A 23,708-nucleotide genomic window follows, 5' to 3' on the forward strand; every position below is an offset into this window, starting at 1 on the left:
TAATTTTGATATGGAGTCATAATTTAACTTTCAGTCAATTTTGGAGATATGAATTTTGAGAATTAAAATGATAATTTTGAGATTAAAAGTCAATTTTGACTTTTGAAGTCAGTTTGGATATTCAAAGTCGCCATTTTCATTTTACGTCATTTTTGGATAATTTTGAGACTTAAAGTCATTTTAGTTTTTCATTCATAATTTAGAATCAGACATAATTTAACTTTCAAAATGATTTTGATACAAATTAAGAAATTCAAAGTCAAGATCATTGACTTCATCATACAAGTTTCTTTAGAGAAACACTGATTATCATAATTCCCTTTATTCTCAAAATTATGACAGAAAGTTCATTTATTTTTGTAATTCTGACTTTAAATCTCGCAATTGAGGTTTCCTGTCAGGCCTTTATTTTTTTTTTTGGCAGGAATGGGCTTCCATAGACAAAGTAAACCAAGTTAACTCAACACTGGGCTTGAGTCATTTTATCATCAGAGACTAAATTTAGATAAACTTATATTTTCTCAAACAGGTTAGTAACTGGAAATAGTTCTGGGAAAATTATTAACAGACTGATCTGGACTAAAACCGATCTGGACCTGAGGTCGGGTTTTATTTCCTGCTAATCCTGCGTGAGCCGGACATGCCGAGAGGAGAACCGGAACCGGAACTGACCCGGAAACACCTGAAGATTCGCTAGAGGGAGCTGGAGAGTTGAAGAGGAAAATGACTGTTTCCTTTCTGATTGACCCCAAAACATAACTATTCTTTAATTATAATTAAAATTTTATAAACATTTAACTTTTTATTAGTTAGAAAAATAATAAATCTAGAAACTTGTTTATCATCTGAACCTGAGAAACAGTAAAATGAGAAAAAGAGAAGCAGCGCCACCTGGTGGCTGAAATTACATCATTAGGGGAAATAAGAACACAGCAACTTTATGGGCTTAAAATACCAATTTATTACTTTGCACATGAACACAAGATTTCCCTGCAGGCTAAAAAAAATTAACATGTCACATAATATTAATAATAATAATTATAACAAGTGAATGGCCTTCTGCTCTACGGTCCAAACAGAACAGTCCAACAGAACCCTTCACTCAGAAATTTAACAACCCCCCCAACAGGAACCAAAGAGGTAAAAACAAAATGAAATGCACAATACAGAAAATTACAAATCCATCGAGATATAAACAGATATCAAAGTGACAGGAATTGAAAATAATTCATGCTCTCCTGTTAAAACGGGCCACAGAACCAGGGAGCCTCTTTAAAAAGGTTAAAAACCGGACCTGGCGCTGTGCCGGCGCCTCTGGACCGCAAAGAGGAGGGACTCAGAGTCGCCATGGCAACAGGAGGTCCCTGTTCCCCGGCTGACCCGGCCCGGAGGAGCGGGCCGGCTCTTTAACGGGTCCACGTTTGATCAAAGTACCTCGTTTGGATCTGAACACGACGCAAAGAGCCGGCGCCGTCCGCCGCCCCGTGATCCACAGAGGAGCCTCAGAAACAGCGAGACGGGACAATATTGCTAGGCTAAAAACATTTACCCCAAACTTTAGATCTTTTCTTATAATAAATATGATTGAAAAAGGTTTTAATAGTTTTTTAAAGGACGAAACTCCAGCATGCAGGCGAGCAAATCTACAACGAGTTAAAGGAAACGGTCTAAACTACGACGACGTCAACGCAGGTTGACGCCGTCGAATAGGCGTCAACGTTGCCGGCCGAACGCATACGCCGATACTAAACGCGCGGAAGCCGGCAATGGCCTGCTGACGCCACTGAATGCACGTCCCCACTGATTGACACGAGCAAAGAAAACAAACCAAGCTTCAGAAAATAATAATCAGTTACAGAAGAGGAGATTCATTATCGCTTCGTTTGATCGAGGTTCATATTGCTCTGGGAGTGATCATAAGCCCCGCCCCCCCACCGCACCGCGCTGCGCCGCGCCAGTGTGCACGCCGCCAACAGGAAGGTGCTCAAACTCATTCATAGTAAACCTGCAGCTTTACGGGCGGTTTATTACAAAAGGGTTTCCGCTGAGCGCCGCCACCTGAATGAGGCGTGCACGCCGGCCACTCCTGCCTCACACCACCAGGGGGCTCCACTGTCATCAACGCAGTGCTAGTTTAGTCCAGTGTTAAAAAATAAAAACACGAAGCCAACTCCGCCCAGATTTGGCGGTGCGTTTGCTCCGGTGAAGTCGTTTCAGATCCCTCCTGATTGTCTCCATCGATCCGATCGGAAGCTGCTACACTGAACCAATCACATGAGAGGAAGCATGAATCCACCCTCCTCCTCCTCGGCCTGAACCAGAATGCTACAAATAAAGATTAAACCCGCCGCCGGCCGTCCGCCGTAAAAGTTCATCACAACAGTAACATCGACAACAATAAACAACAACAACGACGACATCGAGGGTAAACTACGAGCTCTAAACAACAACCACCAAACGCTTTATATTAAACTTTACAAATCTGCTTCGTTGGATGTAGAAATGCATAAAGAGACTGATAGAGCGGCCTCGGGTCAGTGCAATGAGGAGGCAGCCAACAAACCCGGCCGGCAGCGCCACCTTCAGCTCCCACCCCCCTGCTACACCCCCACAGATTCCCTCCGCTGCCTCCAGGAGGCGCTGCTCTGCAGGTGTAAATATATGCTTATATGTCCTGTATGTGTGAATATAAAAACGAGTCATCTGAGGCATTTACAGCAGTTCTCTCCTAGTTTCCCTTTACAGTTCAGTGGCCTGCCATCAAACACACACTCATACACCACCAACACACACACACACACACACACAGATGAGGGGAAGCATGGACACACAGGTCACCTCGCTTGTAAAAGACCGAAAAGGAGAAAGTTTCAACACACACTCATAAAAAGGAAAAATATAATATATATAATATTTCATTCTTAAAAGGTCAAGCCCCTGCGCCTCCCTCCCACCACCCGACGAACCCCAGACCTTGTGACAGATTTGGCCCCGAGGGGCTTTGAGGTAAAGTAGATCAGAGTCCTGCTTAGCTGGGAGAGCCGAGGACGCGCCCAGGCGGCGCTCCGCGGCTCAGAGTTTCTTACAAACACGCCACGAGTGCAGACATTCATAGAAGAAAAAACAAAAACAAACTCAAAACAATGGCTCGACTGGTCGTTTGTGTGTGTGGGGTTTGTTTTTGTTTTTTCGGTTGTGCATCGGGGCCCCTGGGGGCCCGCAGTGCTAGGTTGCTGGTTGAGAAATGGCGGCCCGGGCAGGAAAAGGCCGGTCAGAAAGCGCCCTGCGAAGCTGCGTTTGACCGGCAGCCGAGCCGCTTTGGTGCAGAGTCAGAAAATAAAAGAGTGATGAAGAAGAGAGACGAGGACAGAGAGACGAGGAAGAGGAGAAGATCCACAGGAAGACGCTCAGCTTAGGCGAAGTACATGGTGTGCTGGGTATCATAGTGGATCTGGACGGCCTTGGCCAGCGCCTGCGGGTCCCGGCCGTTACTCTGACCCGACACGTGGCTGCCCTCAGCGCTGCAACGACAATAAGAGCTCAGGTCAGCGGAATATACACAGGAAGTGAGGTCATCAGCACAGGAAATAGCTGCTCCTTCTGAAAGATCAGCAAAACTATTAACACCCCTTAAGATGAAATCAAAATGGAACCCAGGACCTTCTTGCTGCAAGGCAACAGTAGAGGCAGCAGCACCTCCTGACTCAGACTCACTCATTTATTTTAGCATAAGCTTTCACAAATTATCGTTGGTGGAGCATATTAGCATTAGCTTTCATGCTGGTATGTGATTTAGCATTAGCTTCCTCTACTACATGCCATGTTAGTATAGCAGTTTAGCATTAGCTTCCGCTAAATATTATGTTGGTACAATGCTTTAGGATTAGTTCTAACTACATAGTATCTTGGTGTATGATTTATTACTGGCTCCCTCCACTAAAACCCCGGTTAGCATAGGGCTTTAGCATTAGCTTCTATTAAATACCATGCTGTTGTAATGCTTTAGCAGCTGCAGATATAATGTTTATGATTAGATTTTAGGGTTAGTTCACTGCTAACGTCTTAGTTAGCAGTGAACACCACTGCTCTTGTGGTTAGTCGCATCCTTAATATTCAGCTTTTATTTTGAAAGCGATCCTCTGAGGATTATGCTCAGTAGAACTTCAGGTACCAGGCCCGCCTCACCTGTCGTGGTCTTTGTCCACCAGGTGGTAACGAGCGCGGAAGGCCACCAGCCGGGCGTAGTAGGCCGGGGCCGGGATGGAGACGGAGCGTGTGCAGCGGACGTAGGTGTGGCACAGCTGATAGGTGAGGAGCTGCAGTTCGTCGGCTGTGAAGCAGTTGTCGTCCCACAGGACGTGGTAGTGGGACGGACGGCTGGTTCCCTGGGGGGTGAAGGGAGGTCAAACACCTGCAGCTCATCTCGTCATCCATGTGAGGAAGTCTGAGGTCTCACCTGAATTCCAGCGTGGCTGCACAGGTAGAAGTCGAACTCCGACGGGTGTGTGATGGTGCTGTCCACCGTGGTCCCAGCCGGAACATTCCCACTCTTCCCAACCTGTGGACCAATCACACCGCATTGAGACTCAGACCGGCCAGAGGACAGACGGGGACAGAAGACAGAGTCCCACCGACCCGCTCGGCTTTGTCGGAGCAGAACAGGCGAGTGTGGTGGCGCTTCTGGACCACAATGTAAGTGATTCCAGGCCTGTAGTCTTCCTCCAGACTGATGCACGCCTTCCTGATGGCGATCAGCTCCGGCCACGCCACCTGGAACACAAACCAGCTGAATCACTTCCTGCTACACGATTCGCCAGGCTGTTTGGAACAGACTCCGCCCCCACCTGCTTCATCTGTCCCTCGGAGACGCCACCGCGGTAGTAAATGATCCGTGTGGGCTTGAAGCGGGTCGACTTGTAGAACTGGATGAGCAGCTCCCGCACCATGTTGGTCAGATCTTGGATCACTTCCTGACTGAAGAGTTGCTCCTGCAGAGGAAGCTTGGCTCTTAGCAACAACCCAGACAGGGATTTTGGTACTGGATGGGGTTTGAACTACCTGGGACATGTCCTGTCGGGAAGTCTGGACTCGAACTGTTGCACAGTATCGGCTGGGGTGACCATCCATGCTTCCCACCACCGCTGCGATGGACGGCTTCTTCCCATCGCCTGCTGGAGGATGAGTGACGTCGGCGCCGAGGAAGATGACGGGCTGCTGGAACACGGAGGGCCTGGACGAGCAGCAGCATGAAGGACAGATCAGTTGGAGTCATCATGCCTGCAGGTTCTCTGATATGGCGCCAAATCATATTAGCCCCAAAATTATGACTATCGCACCCTTGGCAGTGACTACTTCCTTGTAGCACAAGGCTACATCCATTCCAAAGCCAGCTACTAATCTGATTGATGACAGGCTGGCAATGCTAACTCAGCAACCGTTAGAGGCAACAGAGTGGCCAGCGCTGGCAAATGAGAAGGAGCGTTCTAGCTAACGTTAGCATCTGAGAGGCTAACAACTAGCACACATAGAATGGTGACCCACTGGATTATTTACTTCCTCTGTTGGTTATTAGCAAGAACAGCTAATATCATTAATGACTAGCATTGTTCAGGTTTATCACCCACAACTTGTACCTTTTTCTTTAAAGCAAACTTTATAAAGAAAACTGGTTGACACACAATATCAGTAAGTGCCATGATGCTCTGACATGAATTCTTTTGACAGTTTACTGTAATCTAATGTGACACCAAGCATAAACATCCTGTATAACTCAGTGCTGAAGATAACAGTAAACTATCAAAAGAAGATGTCAATGCATGCAATTTAAGGGGCTCAGGTATTGTATGTCAACCAGTTTTCTTGATAAAATTCCTTTTATAGAAGAAAGTATGAGTCGTGGGTGATGGGAGTAGGCATACGAGATGTTAGCCCATCAAAAGATAATGCCAGTCTATCCATGCAAATGGCCTGCAGAGGTGGTAGGCAATCCAGTGGGGGAAACTCTCCCTTGGCATGCCAGTAACCAACCTCTCCAATGCTATTGCTAGCTAGAACTCTCCTTTACATTTGCCATTGGATATAGCCTCCTGCTGCAAAGAAGTAGCTATCACTGCGTGCGCGACAGTCCTTATTTTGGCACCAATACTGCGCTGAGGACAATTCACTGACCTCTGATGAGGAACCAGGACGTTGTTGATGCCTCCCAGTTTGGCGTTGATCTTCAGGCAGAGGTTGGACAGAGTCTGGGGCGACGTCTTCACCACGTTCTTCACCTGGACGCACTGCGTGGCCATGCCCAGCAGCGTGTCTCCCACCCGCTTCACCTCCGCTGCAATCCACATCACTGTTAAAACCCCGCACCGCGTTACCACAAGTCTTCAGGAGGAAAGAACGGAGCTCTTACCGTAGACGGGCGTTTTTCCAGGCAGGATGACAACAATCAGCTGCAGACCTACGTAGGACATCTTGAGGTGTTTGAACATGGGCTCTACGCTGTCGGCTCCCTGGGCGTATTTACAGAAGCACGGCTGGCCCTGGATCGGCATCCCGGCATCTTTGGAGATCTTCCTCAGCTGGTCGGTGAAGCTCCTGAAAAAAGTTACTGGTTTATTCTGGAAAAGACTCATCGACCTAAAACTTTTACAGAATCAGGCCCCGATTCTGATGGATTTGTTGTAAAATAGACAACATCTACTTTGTATCTAACTAAAGATAGAGCCTGCAGAAGTCCTGAGACTGGGGTGAAGGTTCAAACACTGTAAACATCCACCCAGAGAGATCATATAATAGATATGAAGATCACAGCATATTCATGAGTTGGAATGAATCTCCTCTGAATCTGACAGCAAGCATCAAAATCCGACAGCAAGAATCAAAATCTGACAGGACATTGAGGCAGCAACTCACTTGAGCAGGTCCTCCCGACATTGTTTCTGGGGGGCAAAGCAGGCCACGGCCCACACCTTGATCTCTATACCGGCGTAGAACTGCTTCCCTCTCATATCCCACACCCCCTGGTTGGGAGTGGCCACTGTCTTATTCTGCGGAGAGAGTCCCTACACTCTTAGTCAACCCCCCGTTTGGATGGGTTGATACAAACACTGCAACTAGAAACAAACCCACAAAACTGAACACAGACTTCAGCAGGAGACGCTTTCAGCATCAGGCAGATGGCTTGGAGGAGAGGAGCTCAGATTTTCCAGCTTCCTTATCAGAAGGAATGAAAATATGGACAAAACTTCAAATCAGAATGTTTACAGAATGTTTATTCAGAGCTTTATTCATCCTCCAGGATCAGAACCAAGCTGAGCAGCTCCTGCGTCATTTTACAGCATCAGAAGTTTTACAGAGAATCATCATCATCATCATCTTGGGGGATGATGTTCAACAGGAAACAGACTGAAGCTTCTCCCTTCAGAGTCCCAACCAGACATAAGGTTCTCCAATCAGCTGATCTGGAATTGGTCACATGAGATTATTAAATCTATTCAGGACTCGCAATGGGAAAAGCTTCCAGTCTAAAGCAGTTCACTGGAAGATGACCCGACTCTATATCAGCAGGACCGGAACCAGGGGAAACCCAGCAGGACCGGAACCAGGGGAAACCCAGCAGGACCGGAACCAGGGGAAACCCAGCAGGACCGGAACTAGGAAACCCAGGGAATCTGGATCATGAAGTCATTCGGATCAGGAGGGCAGCAGATTATTATTAATTTGAAATCTTTTTCTCTGTGAGGATCACAAAAAACTTCTAGTTTTATTTATCTGGAAAACGGCAGTCTGGTGGGATTTTCATCATCCTGCTCGGAGAAGGATTATCTTCCTGTTAGAAGCACGTCCATTCATTCTCCTTTCACACAATCAATGAACCCAAACCAGCTACAATATTATCATTTGTGATTAGTTGTTGATTTGTGCATGGGAAAACATTCTGATCAGTGATTGGTCAATAAGCAGCTGGTTTTAAGTTCAGAGAGGGAATCTCAGCAGCTCATCACGTTTTTATTCTGTTATGAATGAACCTGTATTTTGTCCACCAGGGGGAGACATCAGTAGCTTAAAATGGGAATAAATGCATTAAGGTGCATCAATTTTCAGAACCAGTTTCTATCTGCTGCTGTTGGACTGTGACCGTCTGTGGTAGCCAGGGAGTAAACCTGCTGAAGTTCTACTTTCAGCTTCTTTCTTCAGTCAAACAGACTGAAGAGGTTTAAATGCAGAAACATCAGCTTTAGCGCTGCTGTTGGTTGATACCTGAATTTGATCATCAGCAGAGGGATTCTTTAGAGTCCTTGGATCGACTAACTTGGATTTTAACACCAAAAATTTGGGTATTAGGTAACAAACTTCCTATTGTGAAGAATCATTAAAGTTTTGAACAACAACTCAATCTTTGACCTGAATATAAATAGAATGGAATAGAATAGAATTCAACTTTATTGTCATTGCACTGTCACAAGTACAAGCAACGAGATGTAGTTTGCATCTATCCAGAAGTGCTCTACGAGATATAAATATTTATTTACAGATGTACAAGACTATGTATGTATGGACTATAAGGGGTTATAGCAAGAGATATAGATATTGTGTATAAATATGGGAGCTATATGCACAGATTATACAGATTATACAGAATATACAAGAATGTTAGGGAATGGATTATATATGTATATAATATAATACAAGATAAATAATGGCAGATAAAATTTACAGGTTGTATGTGTGTGTGAAGAAAACAGTCCGTGATGTGTGTGTGTGAGGATAGTCCATGTGTTATTGTTGTATGAGAGGATAGGGGAGTACAACCGTGTTTCTATAAACCTTTATGCACATTTTGAAGTATTGCATTAGGATTTCCCGATGGGAGATGGAAAGCAGTTGTTTTCCTTATTTAACCAGGTAAAACTCCATTGAGATCAGGATCTCATTTTCAAGATTTGCTGAATACGTTTTGACGTAGCGAACGCTCCCATCCGCTGGATCTGTGCCTCGCCAGAGGCACCAAACTCAAGTCCAAACCTCCAGGAGGGGAGGACTCTGTCTGGTTCAAAGCATCCTCTACTTCCTGTTTATTATGGTCACGCGTAGTGTCAACATCTGACGAAATCATGCTCTCTGTTGCCTGGTTGACTCAAACCAGAAGATGGAAACACGATAAATTTGTGTTTTATGTTACCTTTTTGTTACATGTTAAAAATTTGCATAATGTTTTGATGGAAATGTAGCTACTGATGCTTTTGATGACCTGAAAACAGTGGTTCTCCTGGCTAATCCTGATCTTTTCTCACAGAGGTTAAGACTATTATAAAATTCTTCCTAAACAGGAATAAAAGTTACTAAAACTGTTGATTTCACTTCCTTATTTTGAAGGAAGATGTTTTAATAAAAACAGTTAATTTTTCAGTATTTTAATAAATGAATAAATGAAACAAGAATAACAGCAGAAATCAAATCAAGGCTGCACCGATTTCCGTTTTCTGGCCGATCTTTAAAAAGCCTGACCTGCTGATTCTGATTTTTGGTCTTAAAAATTGTTAAGTATGGTGATAAAGTTGGTAACAGTAGGGTGACTGGTATCAGTGGTGGATTTCCTGACCTAAGATTGGTTTCTCATGTGAGTATCTGCTGTCGCCGATCTCCCATCGGGCGGTCGGCGTATCGGTGTGACCCTGGTCCAGGCAGTGAGAAAAGCTGCTGAGGTTCCCTCCGTACAGGAACTCGGGGAAGGCTCCAGGTTTCAGACTCAAGGCGCCTTTTCAGTTCAGTTCAGTTTAAATCTGGAACCTGAACCGGTTTCAGGGCCGGTTCCCCTCGGCCCTGAAACCCTGGAGCCCCCCCAGCGGCGGTCCCCCCCACCCCTCCCGGTGCTCCCCAGCCCAGTACTCACCCTGCCACAGTCCCTCCCTGTGTCTGTACTCACCCGGCCCCCATACTGCAGCATGGGCGCTGGGAGGACACGCCCCGTCACCTCTGTCATGTCGTTGTGCACAACGATGCCGAACTCTTTCAGGTAGGGGTCCGGGCCCCCGACCATGCTGTTGCTTTTGACCTGAGGAAGAGGAGGAGCGTTAAGCCCCGCCCACAGCAGTTGGAGAACATCATTATTATTTTTGCAGTTGGCCTCACCAGGCGGCTGATCTCCTCCTGCCGGTCGGGGGCAGAGCGCGCCGTAGCTTTGATCATGGTGGACGTCTGGTTGTCGGTGAGCTTCTTGATGCAGCGCTGGCCGGCCACGATGTTGCAGACCTGCAGGAGGACAGGAAGTAAAACCCAGCAGGAAACGTATCACATTATTAGCGCCAACATGAATAATTATTGATTCATTTTGTTTTAAATATCTGAAATACTGCCACACTGCTGGTGGAGAAACCTGAAACTGTTTGCTGCGCAACTTACCCAGCAGGTTGTTGCTAGGTAACCGAAGAATGAGTGAGTTAGTTGATGGCACCCAACTAGCTTAGCTAGCCATGAGAGGTTGAGCACCTAAAGCCTGTCCTCTGCCTACATCTCCCAGAATGCTGTGCGGTTCTTGACTGAAGTTCAGCAAATATTCTATATCAGTGTTTTTCAAAGCAGGCCGCCAGGGGGCGCCAGTGGAGTTAATATGAGAAGATTACTGTACATATTTTCTTATCAAAAGAAGGGATTTTAATTTATAATAAATTCAACATCAGAATAATAAAGTCACCTTATAAAATTTTCCACCAAAAAGCTCATTGCCAACAAAAATTAGAAGGCATGAGGCAGAATTTATGCTAAGTGAATTCAATAATTATTGAATGGTAAATAAAAGTGGAATAAAGTAAAATGTTTTTCCATATATTGTCTGTGGATTCGTAAAGAGCAGTCAGAGAGGAAGCGGGCGGGTTCTCACCTCCAGAGGAAGGTAGGTGTGCTTCTGCTCCTGCCCGACTTGCAGGCAGGGTAAATGAGGATACTTGAGCTGCAGGCTGTACTTCTGCTTGAAGTACTGGGCCACCGTGCACTCCATGGCCTGGCCGTTCTCCAGCTGCAGCGGGAACCTGCAGAGGAACAGCGGCGCCGTGGTGAACGGCTGAGAGGAAGAGGAGGAGGACGAAGCAGGAGTAGGCGAAGCTTACGTTTGGTGGCTGGCGGGTCGGCGCGTCACGTTACACACGCGGTACTTCCTCTTCATCTGGCCGCAGTGCGTCACTTCCACCTTCAGACCTGCCAGAGCAGAGAGACCATGGAGCTAACACGCTAACAGCAACACGCCAACATTAACGTGCCAACAGCAACACGCTAACAGCAACACGCCAACATTAATGTGCCAACAGCAACACGCTAACAGCAACACGCCAACATTAACGTGCCAAAGCAACACGCTAACAGTTAAGTGTTTCTCTGTGTGTGTGTACCTCTGATCTCCTTGGTGAACTTGACCCTCTGTGAGTCCGTCAGCGGTTTGGTCTGTTCGTTGATGTTCTGGATGTCCAGCACTTCACACATGAACTCGATGACAGGCTGAGCGCGGTAGAAAGCCGTAGCCGACACTGAGGAGCGGAGAGGAGTAGTTAGAGAACCGGAACTGGGACCAGAACCACCGTCAGAACAATCACAAGCAGGAAGCTCCACTTTTAAACTAAAACTATTAACCATTACAGAAATAACAGTAATAATTAACTAATTGTTAACTGAAGTACATAAAATCTAAACAAAAGGTAATTCACTGAAAACACTAATGAAGCCAAAACTGTACAAAATATAAATATTTAGCATTAAAGATGAAATTTTTTTTAGAAATTTGCTCTAATCTTTAACCAGGTCTTAAACATGTGATTCCTTGTTTTGAAAAATGTTTTCTAATTGATCGGATGTAATATTCTAATTTTAAATGTCATGTTTCCATTACCAGTAAGGCTTTCAAACTATTAATAGTAATTAATCTATTTAATGCATTTCACTTTGTGATAAAAGACATGAATAAAATGTACTTTTCAGTAATATTCTAATTTACTGAATGGCTGTGTATATAGTTTATGGAGAAAGGAATAAAATAAAAATAAAAGTAAACATTTTCTAGCTGCACAGAAACCAAAAACACAGATGTCTCATAGTTGATCAGAACCGGATCAGAACTGATCCGGGTTCTGGGGAAGGATTAGCTTCTTACCGTCAATGTTGAGCATCATGTTCCACATGGCCGGCCGGACGGACTGATGGAAGCCGAACCAAACCTCCCGGCCTCCGCCCAGAGGGTGGTAGTATCCCTCTGGAGGAGAGAAGAAGGAGCGCCCCACCGGGGTGTACCTGGAGGAGACATTCACCCCGTCACCTCCAGGAAAAACTACATTCACCCACTCACTTATGAACAGTTTAATTTTATAAGACAATCCAAACTATTTTACCTTCATTTGTTATAAAAATTCTGTATATCAAATATGACCTAAAAGAAATTTGATTGAACTCCTTGAAATTGGGCCTCTGTCTCTTTAAGAAGTTCCTGCTGATTCTGAAGCTCCGCCTCCAGGAAGTCGTCCCAACATGGCTCCTCTTTAACCCTTTAACGTTTTTACCAGTGTCGCTCTGAGCAGCAGCTCCTTTAATGAGATCAGCAGCTGTTTGCTAATTGCTGCTGGCTAGTCTGAAGGAGCGGAGTGGGGGAGGAGCTTCGCCTCGAAGGCGGGGCTAGGTCCATTGGGGGCATTTTAAAGTTCAATGGTTCCCATGGAGATTGAAGGATTTTTCAAACATCATCTGAATGCTGAATGCTTCCAGATAGAAGCTGCTGTCAGAACTACAATGTTTCTGGGTAGCCAGTTTTATTAGTCACGGTACCACATGCTACCCGTGAGCCTGCAGGGCCCGGTTACCTCATGGAGGGCAGGTGCCGTGTGATGACGTCCAGCGCCTGGACCGAGTCCTCGGGAACCTCGTTCAGGTGACCCGACAGCGCCTCCAGCAGCATCTGCAGGGACACCACCGACACCCACTGCAGGGACACCTTGAAGGTCTGGTCCTTCCCCTCGCCCGGCAGGGTCACCTCCAGGTCCACCTGGGGGCGGACCAGAACTGTCAACATGCCTGCGCTGTCGAGAGGTAGAGGGTTCAAAGATCAGACACCCACCCTGTCTCTGCCAATCGGTAGCGGATGAGCCGTGTACATGTTCCTCTTCCCGTCGTAGCCCGGCTGCCGGTCCCCAAAGATCTGCATCTTAAAGTGTCGCACCATGGTGTCCACCACCTCCCTGCAAGACGGGCAGAACATCACCACAGAGCCGAGCTGGGCCGGGCCAAGCAGAGCAGAGCTGAACCGACCAGAGCCGGGCCAAGTTGGGCTAAACAGAGCCGGGCCGGGCAGGGCCGAGCGGAGCAGAGCAGAGCCTCCACCCACCTGTTGACCCGCCGGGGGCGTTTCTCCGGCTTGATCTCAATGTCATAATGGTAGACGTCAATCTTGGGTATCTGAACCTGGAAGTGGTTGGCGAGGAGCCGGATGGGTTTCCCCACCGTGCCGAGGCCGGGACGACGCGGAGGCTGGAAGAGAGAGGTGGGGGCAGGCGGGCCTGGGGGGACAGGAGGTCAGGAGGTCAGACGGGTTCCAACAATACAAGAACATCTACAGTTACAGAAACAGACAGAGCCCTGCCAGCAGCAGGATCTGCTCCGTTTTACTTCTTCTTTAATGTGGATCGTTTCCTCCAGGTAAAAACCAACTTACTGATAGATAAACGCCACGTCAATAATAATCAATAATGAAATAGATGACGCAGTAAAATAAGCAGAATGGAGAGACATTAAATGCCAACAATGATCAGGATGGAAATAAGACAAACATGTTGGTGCTGAGAGGAAATTTATTTTATTTTCATCATCATGAATCCAGTCCAGAAGAAGAACCAATCACAACCCCCAGAAGTAGCCATGTTTTTCCATTGCCTTTTGTTATTCACATTTTGAAGTATTGCATTATAAAAATTATTTATGGAAACATCAAAATTCAAAATAACTTCCTCAATTTCACAAAACAGTTTCTATGTTCGCTGGAGGCGGTTTTGGGCTTTTCAGACAGAGTTAATGCTAAAGGAGGGATGGAAACAGATTTACTGAATAAGTTCTGATGTAGTGAACGATCCCATCCACTGCTGGGCCGGAGCCTGACCAGAGGAACCAAACAGAGGGCCGTCTCTGCTCAAGGCTAGTTAGCAACCTCCACTTCCTGTTTATCACAGCCATGCGTAGCGTCATCTGATGACATCACGCTCTGCGCCACCTGGTTGATTCTCTCCACACCAGGAGATGGAAACACAACTAACTCACATTTTATTTTTTCTTCTTTGTGACATTTTAAAGGTTTAATCTAAATTCACATGGAAACGTTGGAGTCGCTCTCAGCAGCTGAATCTCTCTGAAGCTCAGAGGTCTGGTGGGAACTTTTAGGCTCAGATTGGAGCTAAAGTGGATATTTTTATAATTATTTTAATGCAAACTGTAGAAAAATACACAGATTGGAAAGAGTTCTGGCTTTTCCGGCGACCCAAAGAGCAGAACTGAAACAGAACTGAGCTTCAGAACCCCAGAAGAAGATAGACGGTCAGCTCTGACCTCCAGAGGTCAAGGAGAGGGTGGAGAAACAACGACCTCCAATTATGCGCCACCCCCCAGCTCCACCCAGACACAGCTCCCTCGGCCCCCATGGGGAACAAAGCGGGCCCCATCAGATGGCCAGATGGAGGGATTACCGTTGGCACGGCTGCTCTGGAAAGAAAGTACACCCCTGAACTTTACAGCCACATTCACATGGGGGGGCGCAGCTTCCCGTCATGGCGTCACTGAGCAATAATAATAAGATCTGGTGGATTTTAAACATTTTAGTGAATTTAGAGGCTGAAGAGCAGATCTGAAGGAGGGTCCAGGTTCAGAACCAACGCCTCTCCGTTACATCAACTGGACCTCCTGATTAGCAGAACCGACCCAGAAAGGCTGCCGGCTACGGGGAGCAGAGCAATAGAGGCCAGAGGGACACGGGGGTCCTGAACCCAAACACGACGCTCCAGTTAGTCAGTGAAGCGTGAGAGCACAGACAATCAGGAGCCTCGCCGCCACTCTGAGAACACGCCGCCCTGATCCCCATCACCCCCCTCCTCTGGACCGAACCGTCTGCACTCCAACCTCAGAGATGACGCCGGCCGATGGGTTCTGTCATGACCTGAAACGTCTGATGATTCAGACCGCTCCGTCCAACTGGCCGCGTTACCGATGGCAACGCACGGCCGGAGGCTGCAGAAGGTGTGAACACATAGGCGTCAGAAAACACAGCCCGACACCCAGGCGGTGTGTTCAGGGAAACCCTCAGATCAGCTGATCCAACCGGTCCGGACTCAAGATGGATCCACAAACACAGAAACGTCTCTGGGACAAGAGGGACAGTCGATGGAGGACAGGAAGTCCAAACTTTGGACAGGGAAGACGAGCCTTAAGAGAAAAGTGGGAGAAGCAACCAGGGTCTCATGTCGTCCTCAGGTGACCCAAACAAGCCTGGCATGGCTACAGACAACGACCCGAACCCTGAGCTGAATGGAGGCCCAATGACCCACATGTCCTAACCGCCCCGTTAGCGTCCTAACCGCCCAGTTAGTGTCCTAACCGCCCAGTTAGCGTCCTAACCACCCAGTTAGCGTCCTAACCGCCCAGTTAGCGTCCTAACCGCCGCCCAGTTAGCGTCCTAACCGCCGCCCAGTTAGCGTCCTAACCGCCGCCCAGTTGGCGTCCTAACCGCCCAGTTGGTGAACTGAACTGCCCTGTTAGTGTGACATCTACTGTACTTCCAACCAAGTTCAGAAGTGAAGAAGCGTTTTGATGAGCAGAAACGTGGCATTGCTTCTACTGAAGCTCTCAGGAGCGTCACATCCTGAGAATCTGCATCATTAGAGAATCACAACATACATCCAGATAGTTATCCTGAAAATCAGAAAGCTTCCTTTTTTACTCCATGAAATATTGAAACTGAAATCTGTTTGGTCGATGGGGGAAAAGAAACCCAGAAAAATCCTTTTGTAGTTATTTTCCCATGACTCATCCAGCTCCACTTATCTGACGTCTCGTCTTCACAAAAGGCGAGTTTCAGCCGGACCCACAGAACCAGGAACCAGCTGAACATTGGACTGGGTTTACCTGACAGCCTGTTAATTCATCAATAAATCACATCTGGTAATTAACCGAACCCCGGCTCCCACCCACAGTCTCGGCTCCAACAACCCACTGAGCTCACCGAGCCGAGCGCCACAGGAAGTACAGCCTCCGTCTCCTGACGCAGCTGACCGAGGGCCCGACCGCAGAGGGGCCCAACTGCTCAAAGCCCGGCGTGCCCAAGGCAACCAGAGAGGCCGCCGGGCTCAGATCCTCGGCCCGGTGCAGAGTCAGGCTGAACATCTGCAGAAATCTGGACTGATCCTGCAGATCTTCACCTCTACTCCTCGTTTCTTCTGTTGGTAAAACTAATCAAAGCTCTGAACAATCTACCTTCCCTCCCTGCAGGGTTTCACCTCCTGTCCTCTTTCATTGTGATGTAACTTCCTGCCTGCAGCCTGAAGGTCAGTTGGACTTAAACTATTTCATTAAGATTCTGTAGGATTTCACAGCTGCAGCTATTGATAGTTTCAATAATCAATAACTCTGGAGATTAACTGAATTAAAACAAAACTGGAACATTCTGCAGATTTTTCATTTAACAACTTAATCTTATTTTATAAAATATTCGAAAATACATAGGGTTGCAAACAAATTTATTGATTTTTTAAATAAGTTGTTGCATTTCGTGCAACAACTTGCATGCAACAAGTTGTTTCGTGCAACAACTTTTCCTTCTGTTGCACCAGAAGGAAACAACATTCCTTACTGCTGCCTTTCTGGATGAATCAACGTGTGAAAAGCTCAGGCCTTTCTGCTGGACTCAGTACAGCTGATCTGGGATTCATTTATTGATTAACAGATTAATAATTGATTAGGAAGAAAAAGGAGATTGATAGATTTATTTGCAGAATGTGAACCAGGTGAAGCTAAAACTCCTTCTAGAGATTTACAAACAAAGAAAGTTTTTATCTTAAATGCTAAACCTTTATATATTTTGTACAGTTTTGGGTTAATTTCTGTTCTGGATGTTCTTATAGCTCATTCTTATAGTCTGTCCAGGTAACAATTTATACATTCCTAAATTAGTTGACGATTATTTCAGAAATTGATTAATCACCATTAATCCGACTGTTTCAGCCCAACTTAATTTTAATTGAGGCAGGAATTTTGCACATCGTAAATGCAGTAATTAATAGATTATTGATATTTATTGTTTAACTCAGATTAAAGTTCTGCTTCCTGATGCTTTCGGTGGCTGGAGATGCTGGAGTTGCTTCTGATTTTATTTCAGACGTTAGACTCAGATTCAGCCAACACAGCCAAAAAAAAAAAAATTGCACGAAATCCGTGGAGGACGGCGGAGTCCTCGCGCAAAATTCCGTGGTTAGGTGGACGGAGCCTGGTGCCTTCCTGTTCAGGGAGACGGGGCCCGACGAATACCCGTTGCAAAAGAGGACGACGGAGTCCTGCGAGAACAGGCGCTTAAATTCCGTGACAAAATTGTATTTGAAATGTAATCAATTATAAATTTATGGATGGAACTTGACTTAATGCTTTGTTTTGATTATTGATTCTATATTGCATTGTGTTTCTGTGTTTGTAATGATGTAAAGCACTTTGAAATGTCTTGCTGCTGAAATGTGCTATACAAATAAAATTTGATTGATTGATTGATTGATTGAACACTGAGAAGTGGCTGGTTATTAAACGATAAAAACGCTCACAGCTCATCTAACACAAACTAACACATTTTTACACCAATCATTAATTTATCCTGAAAACAAAACCAAACATACTTTCATTTAACTTTCCTGCAGGAACTAGATGAACAGTTAAAAAAAGAAACCCTTTTAAAACCAAAACTTTTACTTTAACTAGATCAGAGCTGATTAATTATATTAATTATGTTGCTATAAACTGGCCTTCAGTATGTTGGAAACGCAGCAGGTGAAGCTGAACTTGATTCAAGTGGAGTCTGAACCCGGTTCCTGTGGCCTGAGTTTGTTTCCTGTAGTGAATCATTTTTGTCCGTCTCCACCGGACCTCCGCGAGTCCGTCGTCTAAACCGGACCTCCGCGAGTCCGTCGTCTCCACCGGACCTCCGCGAGTCCGTCGTCTAAACCGGACCTCCGCGAGTCCGTCGTCTCCACCGGACCTCCGCGAGTCCGTCGTCTCCACCGGACCTCCGCGAGTCCGTCGTCTCCACCGGACCTCCGCGAGTCCGTCGTCTCCACCGGACCTCCGCGAGTCCGTCGTCTCTCACCGATTCACAGCAGAAACAGTCAAACACAGAGAACAACACAGAGCAGCCGGAAAGCAGCAAGCCCAGGTAAATCGCTTTTTCTCATGTCACATTTTCAACAATAATTTAGACACAAATGTGTATTATTTAGATCCGTGTTCAACATGTGGCCCAGGGTCATTTGTGGCCCTTGAATGTCTTTGATCGGCCCCTCAACCACAAGTCAAGAACAGTAAAAATTTGGCCAACAAAAACAAAAACACATGATCACAAAAAGTTGTAAAATGTCTGCTTTTCTTTTTTGTGGTTTGCATCTTTAGATTTCATAAAAATCTTGTTTATTATTGGTAAAACAAACCAAAAAAAACAACAACAAAAAAAACAAGAAAAAAAAGTCAAACTAATTTTTTATCTCTAATTTAATGAATTTTGTGGCCTGTTAGTTTAAATTAGTCAGTTTTGGACCAAGGGGCTAAATGTTTGGACATCACTGATTTAAATATTCATACAATTCTGATTACATCAACTGCCACCAAAACAATCCAGAGGTCACCTATAAAATTAATTTTTAAATTATAAGCTCTACTCTACAGCCTTCTCTCTTTAGTTCTGTCTCCAGTACTCATTTCTAATAATGCAGCATAATAAACTGCAGATACTCCATCATCAGCATGAGAAATATTCAGAGCAATAACTGTTGGCAAATATATTCCAGGTGTTATGAACCTGCACTTTTCATGCTAACGTAATATTTAGTCAGTTGGAAAGACAGGCTGCAGAAGATGACATTACCCAAAAGGTTAAAGATCACAGAGGGATGGAAGCACAGGTAAGAAAGAAAATAATATCTTAGCAATATTTAGCATTATTATCACCAGAAAAGATGCTCTAACAACCTGCTGCTCTTAATATAATATAATATAATATAATATAATATAATATAATATTTTAATTTAAATAATTATCATTCTGGTTTTCCATAAACTAGAAACAAATTTCCTCGTTTCACTTGTTGCTGAGCTTTCTGACTGTGACTCATCCCAGCACTCGGCCTCCTCTGCTCTGCAGAAAAAGACCCAGAATTATCTGAAACAACGCCCCCAAACTTCCTCTTTTCAAACGCTTCTGTTGAGTCCGCAGGTAGAGATCGGGTTTAACCACAGACCGTCACACCTGAGAGACATTTACCTGTTCAGTCAACAACTCACCTAACACTGGACGGCTGTCTCTGCGTTTCTAATCTGGTTTTCCAGAAAAACACTCCATAAAAAACAATATACAAACCACATCATGACAATACAGCTTTAGTTAAACCTCTCCAATTAAAATTACTTTTTAAAACTAAAACAAAAATGATGTTACAAATTAAAACCATTATCTGATATGTTTGGATTTTTTTTTCCGGTTTGACATCAGTGGAAAAAAATTATTTGGTGCTTTAAATTAGTTCATCAAGCAGATATTGAGTCATTTTAACTTGTAGGGAAAGAAGACCGTCAGTCTGAGAAACTTCATCTGTCTGTACCATAATAGGACATAAATATTCTATTCTCTTCTGAATAATCAGATATAGCAGCAAGGTAAACAAAAATTAAAGGTGAAATAATTTTAATTCCACTTATTGAGACATTAAGATGTATTAATCACCTATGTTTATTTAATGGGAGAAGCTTTCGTGTGAATCTGACTTTTTGGCAGTTCTGGTCTTCCATACATCACACCTGTGGATGGTTGCGCAGCACTGCTGCCCACCAGCAGCACATAAAGCCACTATAAACACCAGATTCTTCATTAATCTCCCAGGCTGATAAATGTGATCACATTTGGTCGGTCATGAAATGGATTTCCACGCACAATCACAGCATCTGGGCTCAGTAAGTGCGTGTCCGGGCCGTGTCCTCGGCAGGCTGTGTGTCTTTGTTATCATATAAGAGGAGATGAATATGATGGAGCTGGCCGCAGATGGGATCAATAAAAGCGCCATCCGTCCACCGCCGCCGAGCGCGTGGCTGCGGCTCAAGGAGAAGCGCGTGAACCGATGACAACCCCGCAGAAAAACCGAAAACAACGAGCCCGAAGGACCCCGCACGCTGGCTCGCTCAACCACCGAAACGCGTTGTGTTTTTAAAGCAGCTTTCATTTTGTTTTTCCGCCCATCGCTGAGAGCTCGGCTCCAGGCAGGCAGCCGCTGACGGCGGTGAGGAGATTTCTGGGTTTTCAGGCGGATTTCGACGACATTTTGAGAGGAAAAGAATGAGCGTGAAGCTGCGAGGCAGAATAAACAGCAGCGTAAACACAGCGTGAAGGAGGAAGGAAGGAAGGAAGGTCCCAGTTAAATCCCCTCCGACACACAATACCAGCAGAGACTCGCTCTAAACACACTCAGACCCCCCACACAGGCAAAAATACACCCCCCAACTCCCACTAACACTCTCGGGGACCACGGTCCGGGCCTCGGTGGGATCTCCGTGGAGGCCTCACGACAGCCTCGGCCCCCAGTGAAGCGCGCCGCCTCCACACACGCCCTCCGCCCGCTGCTCCGCGGTGTGGGACGGGTCTTACCTGGTCCGAGCGCTTCCATGGCCGAGGCCTCTCTCTCCGTCTCTGTCCCGGCCTGGCGGCTCCGTACCGAGGCTGAAATTGGGGGCGGTATGTCGAAGCTGTTGGTGTCTGATTAAAGGAAACTGGAGATGGACGCTGCGTTGGCTGCTGCTGTCGGACTCACCGTTGGTACTGCTGGGGATTTCGAGCTGCGCATGTGCCCCTTAGCAGTCCTACAGCCGATTGTGCGCATGCGCAAAGAGGGTGTAGCGCACTTAAAAACACAACTTGATGATAAAAGACAGCATGTAAACGAATTAGTGGATAGAATAAGTTTTTTCTTCCGTGTTTGTTTTTTATATTATTTTTTATTGCATTTACTTTTTAGTTTAGTTTAGTTTAGTTTAGTTTAGTTTAGTTTAGTTTAGTTTAATTTAATTTAGTTTAGTTTATAAATCTGTTTAGCGTCCACAATCCATTCCAGTAGGTGGGTGAATATTACCAAAACGTGGCTTCCCAAACGCCATTAAAAATGAAGAAAGAAACCATATATCAAAATGCAGACACTCAGTATTTAAATAATTAGTTTGACATTAAATATAAAAGCACTTAGAGTTATTTAACAAAGTAACTTTACATGTTATCAACAGAAAAATTAATAAGTAATAGCAACCTTTACGTTTTTGCTTAAGAGTTTAATATGTCAAATACTTTTACATAAAAGAATTAAAAATTGAAACTAAGATTAAAATTTTAAATTTAAATAATTAAATTATTATCATAATCTTTAATTTCCTTTAGTAACTTATCAATGATCAATTCATCAGTCTGATTCTTGTATCACAACATAAATATCAAAATAATAATAATATAAAACAAAGTTTAAAACAAAAAAATCAACATATATACTGTAAAACATAAACAAAACAATAAGATAGATTATAATGTGTGTGTAAGCTACAAAAATAAATGTTCAGAAACCGTTCATTTGAGTTTAGAAGCCTTTTGAAGCTTCGGTGATCAGTGGGTTGATGTCATGCGGCTTCAGCTAATGCACATTTATTCTGAAAATGGTCTGCAGCAAAGACTAGAGTGAAACTGAATGAAAATATCTGGAAAAAAAGAAATTATGAATAAAAATAAAAGTTTATAAAATAAAACAAAAAAATTGCAAAATATAAATATGCTACATAGATGTATAGCTTTCACATAAAGCCATGTGAAAGCAACCAACACAACAAATATCAAAATATTTTAAAAAATTTAAAAGAGAAAAAAAGTACAATGATTTATAAATGTAATTTATAAATAACAAATAAAGCATCAAACTAGAATTTAACCATTTGATTACGCTGTTGAAGTCACATCACAAGTGCCACCATCATACCAATAAGTTCATCTATGACATTGATGTTTGCTCCAGTTATCACTTAGTTTATCCTCTCACATATCTTCAGCTGCAAGCGTCTCTTTCCAACTCAGTTTTCATAATGACTAAAGGATTCTCATCTTAAAAAATAATGTTGGTCAGCTGGTTATTAAAATTACAGCTTTAAAACGGTCATAGTAACATAGTAAAACATTCATAATAACTGTTATACCAAAACAGTTACTATTAAATTATGCATTTAGCGAAGCTATAACACATGAATGCGATTGCAACACTAATAAAATTAAATTAGCATGACTATACATAAAAATAAATGATGGTAAAATGGTTTTAAAACATTATTAAATTAAGGAAATATTTATTTTATTTTCGCGCTGCTGCTTTTATTCCCTCCCTGGGTTGTGTCGTCACAGTGGGCGGATCCAAGAGTCCAGAACGGACCAATGGCTGAAGGAGAAGCGGTTGATTGGCAGCTCTGTGGTGGAAGCAAAGCTCCAGCTGTCGCGACGCGCCAAAGCTTAAACTGCGCTACGTGAGAGCGGGTCAGGCGGGAGGAAGAGGAGCTGTGTACGGGGAACCGGGTAATCTGGGCCTGAATGTGGACCTAAAGATCAGAACAAGTTCTTTACTCGGTGGTGTCACAGAAGCGGTACTTTCAGCGTCGGTTCGACTGAGCGGGATAGTTGGGTTTTAATCCAGAGGAGCCGTCCGAACTGAGATGAGCCTGGTTGTGTCCCAGCAGCAGGTAAAGCACCGGGTTTATAAGTGGGCCTACTGGGTTTCTGTGGTTCTAACTCCTGGTTCCGGTTCCATTTGGGTGTTTTTAGGTTCTGAACTGTGATGTTAAAATGAGCAGAGAGCTAGCCGCTTAGCTTGGGAGCTAGGTTAGCCTGTAGTACAGGACGGGCTGGACTGAGGCCTGTTTTCCCCCCATTAAGATTCAGATTAAAATGGACTTTGACTTGTTTATCCGCTGCTATCACCTCATGGTTCAGCAACCTGGGGTCGGAGAGCAGGAGATGGACCGCAGTGTGTTCAGTTTGAGGCCGTTTCCAGGAGTAAAGGTTAGGAGGAATGAAGCCATGATGCTTCATTGTTTGCTTCCAGGCGCCACAGCTGCAGCTCGGCCTGGATTTAAACAGAAACCCGCCTTACAGAACCGAACCCGGGCTACCCAGCTGGTACTCTGGGTTTCCACCCGGCCGGTCTGAGCTGTAAAATGGCCTCCCTCTGGTTCTGGATGGCTGCAGGTTTCAGTGAAGCTTTGTCCTCTGTGGGGTCATTCAGGTCACATCTAGGATCCTGTAATCAGCGTCCAGGCTGAAGGGAAACCGAACACACAGACTCACCTGGGAACATTTTATTTTAATCATAAACCATAAATAAAAACAGAAGATTCACTGGTGTTCTTCATAAAACAGGACATTTACTTAAAGTAAACCA

The 23,708-nt window shown here is 44.9% G+C and overlaps 2 protein-coding genes across 5 annotated transcripts in view; one reads left to right on the forward strand and one right to left on the reverse strand.

Annotated features, from left to right (window-relative positions):
* Nucleotides 1–937: 937 nt before the first annotated feature.
* On the reverse strand, nucleotides 938–21,097 carry ago4 (argonaute RISC component 4). 4 transcript variants are annotated; one of them, XM_028035390.1, is made up of 19 exons: nucleotides 20,897–21,097; nucleotides 13,355–13,526; nucleotides 13,088–13,208; nucleotides 12,834–13,015; nucleotides 12,134–12,270; nucleotides 11,379–11,513; nucleotides 11,100–11,187; nucleotides 10,874–11,021; nucleotides 10,126–10,245; nucleotides 9,920–10,048; nucleotides 6,907–7,040; nucleotides 6,404–6,588; nucleotides 6,169–6,328; nucleotides 5,059–5,230; nucleotides 4,845–4,988; nucleotides 4,636–4,770; nucleotides 4,457–4,558; nucleotides 4,186–4,385; nucleotides 938–3,521 (listed from the first exon to the last, which is right to left on the reverse strand). In XM_028035390.1, the coding sequence occupies exons 1-19, from the start codon at nucleotides 20,913–20,915 to the stop codon at nucleotides 3,413–3,415; spliced, it is 2,592 nt and encodes an 863-aa protein (XP_027891191.1). In that variant the 5' UTR covers nucleotides 20,916–21,097; the 3' UTR covers nucleotides 938–3,412. The 4 variants fall into 4 exon arrangements, with proteins under 4 accessions (XP_027891191.1, XP_027891190.1, XP_027891189.1 ...); XM_028035389.1 differs by having other exon boundaries at nucleotides 6,907–7,055; XM_028035388.1 differs by having other exon boundaries at nucleotides 9,887–10,048.
* A 1,617-nt stretch (nucleotides 21,098–22,714) lies between these two features.
* The window catches only part of clspn (claspin), an 11,850-nt gene continuing 10,856 nt past the window's right edge, over nucleotides 22,715–23,708 (forward strand). The window contains exon 1 of the mRNA XM_028036921.1: nucleotides 22,715–23,010. Coding sequence (XP_027892722.1) covers nucleotides 22,984–23,010 — 27 coding nt within the window. The 5' untranslated portion in view covers nucleotides 22,715–22,983. The remainder of the gene's footprint in view (nucleotides 23,011–23,708) is intronic.

Source organism: Xiphophorus couchianus, chromosome 13 (genome assembly GCF_001444195.1).
Source record: "Xiphophorus couchianus chromosome 13, X_couchianus-1.0, whole genome shotgun sequence".
Taxonomy (NCBI): domain Eukaryota; kingdom Metazoa; phylum Chordata; class Actinopteri; order Cyprinodontiformes; family Poeciliidae; genus Xiphophorus; species Xiphophorus couchianus.